The 6,150-nt window shown below is 33.8% G+C and overlaps 1 protein-coding gene across 1 annotated transcript in view; it reads right to left on the bottom strand.

Moving 5' to 3' along the window:
- LOC107559746 (transient receptor potential cation channel subfamily V member 3-like) overlaps positions 1-6,150 on the bottom strand; it is a 20,055-nt gene that overhangs the window by 8,594 nt on the left and 5,311 nt on the right. The window contains 5 exon segments of the mRNA XM_016243684.1: positions 648-791; positions 897-995; positions 1,107-1,177; positions 1,180-1,198; positions 5,554-5,652. Of these exon segments, the coding sequence (XP_016099170.1) occupies positions 648-791; positions 897-995; positions 1,107-1,177; positions 1,180-1,198; positions 5,554-5,652 (432 nt within the window).

Here is a 6,150-nt window from a genome sequence, read left to right as displayed (position 1 = left end):
ATTTTATAATATTTTACTGCTGCACTGGGTCTTTATACAGAATTGAAAGCAGTTATACAATTTATTTAGAATAAACTATAACATTTAGTCTGTAAAAAGTTAGCTGAATAGCTCAATTAGGAGTTATGAGTTATATTTCTATTTTTAATTTTTTTTGTAAAAAGTGTAAATGTACTGAACACACAAACACACACACACACACACACACACACACACACACAATCATTTTAAATAATGGAAAAATGTTTTAAACATTAAATTATAAATATATAATCATGAACTGATTAATACAAATATTAATAAATATAAATATATAACAAACATATAAGAAAATATACACTTTTATAATAATTTGTTTTTATTATTTTATGTTATACAAGATTTGGAACTGTGTAAACACGCATTTATTTTAAAAAAATGTTTACATTTGGATTTTACATTTCAGTGAGTTCAATAACCTTTTCCCTTTTTCTTTATTCAAAAAAAAAAAACTGTACAAATTAATCCGCGTTATTAGAATGACAATAACATAAGCAAAATGTAAAGCTGCAATGCAAAGTGAGCATTCCCCAAATGATTGAAATGACTAAAAATGCCTTGTTTTCTAATAGCCATGTTCTGCAGTGTATCTCAGTGTGTCGTGTCACCTCAGCTAACGGCAGTTGTCTCTTCATGTCGCTGCTGTTGGTGGGAAATTCACTGCGTATTGTAGCTGGAACTTCATTCAGGATTTCTCTCACAAAGTCCACCTGTCCGAAACAGGCTGCCACATGCAGAGCCGTTAAACCCATCTACACACACACACACACACACACACATGGTTCACTAACACTGAAATGTTACAGCACAGTTTTGTTCTGCTCTTTGTAAGCAGAGGTCATGTTCACATGAAGCACCTTGGAGCTCTGGATCTTCAGTGAAACGCTGCCTTTCAGCACCTCCAGAATATGAGTGTGTCCATTCTTGGCAGCCAAATGTATGGGTGTCATGCCCTCCTGAAAGGGTCAAAGGTCAATGTACAGTTGCACTATTGCACTATTAAGACATTATCTTTGTTCTTTATCATGTTAAAATGTTCTTTGTCACATTTTGTCTTTCTAACTCACGGCGTCCTCCTCCGTCACTGATGCTCCAGCGTCCAGAAGAACTTTCACCACCTCCGTATGACCGCCAGCAGTAGCGGACACAAACCGTTAGCCTGCCGAGTTAGAAAGAGCAGAACATTTTCATTACCTGAAATAAAATAAAATATACTGTATAAAAAAAACTTTAATTCAGCCTTTAAAACTGCCAAGGCAACATATCTCATTTTTATTTAGCTTCATGAACTTCATTAAACAAAATCTAAATAAAAATTAATAAACAATATATAGATATTTAAAAATATATGACCATAAAAAACATAATCCTTACTTGAAAAAAAATAAAAAAAATAAAATATAAATAAAAAAATTATATATATATATATATATATATATATACTAGGGCTGCCCTCGACTAAAGATTTTTCTGGTCGACTAGTAGTTGTTCATTTTAAGCATTAGTCGACTATTAGTCGCACTTTTATTAATAAACCATATAAATCATAATAATGAGCCTTTAATTGCCTACATAGCCTAAAAAGCGCTCAAGCGCATGCAAAAAAGGCCTGCTACAGCGCACCGGCAAATATAATAATTATGAATGTGTTAGCGAAAAACAGCAAGTACACTGCATTAACATTTTAATAATTTATTGATACACTAGTGCTTTCTGTTTTCGGTTTAAGACATGAAGTCGGCGACACGGACTCATCATCTCCGCAGTAGTGGATACGCCTGTGTGCATGTTTCATACGGATTACATAATCAGAGAATATTTGGTTTCTATTTGAATCGGTTCATTTAAAAGTTTCACTCTCTATAGATATATTTTCATGTCTGTAATAATAAGGCAAGAATACACGGAGTTTCGAAGTGACGCGCTCAAGTTCACAGCGTCTGAGACGGCAGAAAGCGCATCGTTTGCTTTATTTTACAAAAGCGCAACGTTTCGTTGTTATTCTGAGTGCACGCGAATAAACTTTATTGAGTCTTTACAGATAGGAAAAGATGCATTACTCTTATCTGTATGACCAAAAAATGACCAAGTATTTTTAGAGCAACTGATCACAGTGGCACCTCCATCTGTCATGCAGTAGCCCAAGCGCGCGCGCTACTGTTCAGCTTCCACACTTCGCAAAAACACGTGAACAGCGCACTTTTTTCTAGGCTAATATTAGATTGAGCTGCCATGTAAAGTACATACATTTTTCAGATAAGCCATATTTAAGGGTCGATGAATGTTAGGTGAGCGTATGGATGTCCTGCCCGATGTACCATATTACCACATAGACCAGCCGTAAACGATTTGTCTGTCACAAACTGCTTGATTTCGCCACTTCGTACGGATAACATTTTGGTCGACCAAGCCTCTTTTCGTCGACTAACGTTTAGTCGACTATTAGGGGACAGTCCTAATATATACATACATAAAACGTTTATTTATTTTGAAATTTTAGCAAGTTGCCAGGGCAACATTTTTCATTTTCATTTAGTTTAAGTTGAAGTACTAAAATAACTAAAACTGAAACTGACATAAAATTTAATAAACATGTAAAAATCCATAAACATTTGTTACTTGAAATAAAATAAGAGTTATTTGAAATAAAATAAAATCATATTTATTTCAGCTAGTTTCCAAGGCAGTTTAACTTGATTGTACTAAACTTTATTGAGTTTAACTTGATGTACTAAAATACGGAGGGCCAAATTACTCAAAAGTTTTGTTCCAAAATTATCTGGGCAATATCAAACAGTAAACCGGATTGAATTATGCACACACGGTACAAGTGGCTAAGCAACAACTGCATACACTTCTGACTAATGGTTGGAGAACTTTTAGAACTATTAATAACACACAACTAATATCTATTGATTTAAATAAACCAACTGTAAACGGCCGTTAACAGAAGCCAGAGACGTTGAAGAGCGATGCAAAGAGGAGAAAATACTGTAGCACGATCGGTACGGAATATAGGAAGAACATCCTAAATACTGAATTGGAGGTGGGAGTTTATATGAATGTATCTCTGAGGGGAACTGATTGTCTTCAGAAATGTTTCGATGGCATTTTCTTTCATCTTACCTCTGTATAATGTAGGGGTAGGGGAAAAAATCTATACAGCATAGTATCGCGATATTTTCCACGGCAATACTGTATCGACACATGGACACCAAGTATCGATCTTTTATTATACTATTTGGTAAAAATAATCATTTAAATTTCTTTACAGTCCACTAGATGGTAGTGTTGAGTTTTTTTTCTGGCGAGGTCTTGAGAATCCCAGTTTGCACTGCAGCAATAAAATTGAAGTGAGATAAACTGAGAAATGTTTCTTTTTTACGGAGCCCCGCACATGACATGCAAGAAAAAATAAATAAATCGTGTGCACGATTTACTAATTCGTTCCCTCGATGTGAGGCTGTGCGATATTGGGAAAAAAAAGCGATACATTGTTGAAAAATGCGATATTCGATATGCGATACGATATTGCTTAAAGTGTGAAAAATCAATTAAAATGATGTTTAAAAATATTTAAAAATGAAAATGATATAACCAATTAGGGCTGCACGATAAATCGCATGCGATATTTAATGCGCATCTTGTCAGAAAGCCGTTGTTCACTGACGAGCTGCGCAAAAAATCGCGCGAATATGAACGTGGTTTTGCGCAACTCGTCAGTGAACAATGGCTCTATGTAGTTAATGCTGCTCAATGTGAAAGCACGCACGTGATGGAGATTTACCGCTGATTACAGAACCGGCTTTACTGATAAGATGCGCGTTAAATATCGCATGCGATTTATCGTGCAGCCCTATAACCAATTTGTTTCACATTCTTTCTTGGAAAAGAAAGAATCACTACAACTTCTGAAAGTGACCAGCAGTGTTTTAGCAGTATATAAAAAGTAATGTCACAAATCAGAAAATAAAATTTTAACATCAATGTGAACGTACAAACAAAAAAAATGAATGACACTAATTTTATATCATTGTGACTTTGCTTTCCACACACTTTAAGTACTTCTTCATATACCACAGCAAAAACTATAGTCTGAGAAAGTTCACAAACATGATTAAAGGCAAGTGAACAGTCAGTAAAAAAAAGAAAGAAAAAGGGGGAAAAAAAGAACAAATACACAATTTACAAGCATAGATAAAATAAACAGTAGTATTCAGGTACAGAAATGTAATAATTAGGTGTAAAATAACACTGCATAGTGTTCACTGTATGAATTAAATTTAGATTAATCTTTGTTATAGCTGTTTTGTTATTTGATTAATATTAGTGACATATTCAGCAGCCTGTATTTATAGGCTGCTGTCCCTTTAAATCCATAGTATAATGATACACATCCAATTTCTTTCTCAGCGGTTTACATTCAATTTAAGACATAACTGACTGCGTTTATGTGAGTCAGACAGCAAGATGAGACGGCAAAGAGTTGTTTTCTGAAACTTATTTCACTTAACAACAATATGCGTCGAACTAAAACTTTGACCTTTTGCAACGTTTTGATTTAAGTAGCCAATATTATTAAAATGATTCAGATATCGCACGCCGTTGCGATATGCATATTGCGATATTTACATTTGCGATATTTCGATATATCGTGCAGCCCTACCTCGATGTACTAAAACGTGCACACGATTAGTATTTCGTTCCCTCGATTTGTTAAATCGTGCGCACAATTTACTAATTAGTTCTCTCGATTTATAAATCGTGTGCACGTTTTAGCAAATAGAGGGAACGAATTAGTAAATCGTGCGCACAATTTTATAAATCGAGGAAACAAATTAGTAAATCGTGTACACAATATAGCCTAATATTTTTTTCCTGCATGCCATGTGCGGGGCTCCGTACTTTTTAGTTAAAACAGATGTTGCCAAAATGTTCCTGTGGGGCAGATTATTATTATTATTATTATTATTATTATTATTATTATTATTATTATTATTATTATTATTATTATTATTATTATTATTATTATTATTATTATTATTATCAGGGGTTCTGTCAGCTATAAAGAATTATTTCAAACTAAAATATTCAAACAAAATCTATTTTCATTTTAGTTAAAAATACAGCTGTTCATGTTTTTTTCTCCATGTTATTTAACAGTACATTAACTAACGTTAACAGATTTAAAAATGTATGAAGGAACAATGTAAAAAATGAAATCCACATTAAATAGATTAACAAATGCTTTAAGTATTACTAAAAATTAATAAATCAAATAAATGACATAAAATCAAATAAATTAGAAAAATAAATGAAAGCTAAACAGAAATATAAAAAAACAAAAACCTAATAAAAATAACAAAAGCACATAACAAAATTACCTAAACGTAAGGAAAAAATGAAAATGAAAAGTGAAAATCTAAAAATAAAAACTGATTCACAACAGTAATTAAATAGCACTGATCCAAACGCAGCAGAAATAAGCCGCTTCAGTGATTATTCGTCTCTGACCTCATCAAACACGTCCACTCTGGCATTGTTCTGCAGCAGGATCTTCACGACCTCTGTGTGACCCTGCTCTGCAGCCAACAGCAGCGGCGACCAGCCGTTCTGTACAGGGGCGGATTTAGTGATTTGGGGGCCCCAGGCAAAATACAGGAATGGGGCCCTATACAATTTCACACATTTACAACCTTGATGTTCCTTTCACTGTTGCTCGCTGCTGCACGACCGTGTCCCATAGTTGTGTCTAATCTTTTAGATTGTTCATGTACATGTTATAAATAAAGGATTTCTTTAATGTTGTAAATCCCTTGTTCACATTTAAACAGGTTATAATAGTATTAGAGTAGGTTGGACACTAGGTGGTGCGTTGGGGTCATTTTCACTATGCAATTGTCTACACAACGCAAGGCTGTCTAATTCTAAACTTTAAAATATACATTTATTTTTTATTTATTTTAATTGCACATTTAAATTAAACTGAAGGAAATTATAAATGTACATGCTTAAGGATTATTTCAACCAAACATGAAGTGTGCCTGTGTGGAAAGGGACTGTGCATGGTCCTTCTTGGGTCTTTCACAAAAACGAGTGAGCGACATTTAA

This window comes from Sinocyclocheilus grahami, unplaced genomic scaffold, assembly GCF_001515645.1.
Source record: "Sinocyclocheilus grahami isolate Dianchi unplaced genomic scaffold, SAMN03320097.WGS_v1.1 scaffold697.1, whole genome shotgun sequence".
Classification (NCBI taxonomy): Eukaryota; Metazoa; Chordata; class Actinopteri; order Cypriniformes; family Cyprinidae; genus Sinocyclocheilus; species Sinocyclocheilus grahami.
The sequence above is the reverse complement of the archived record's forward strand: the minus strand, read 5'-3'. Positions and strand labels throughout refer to the sequence as shown.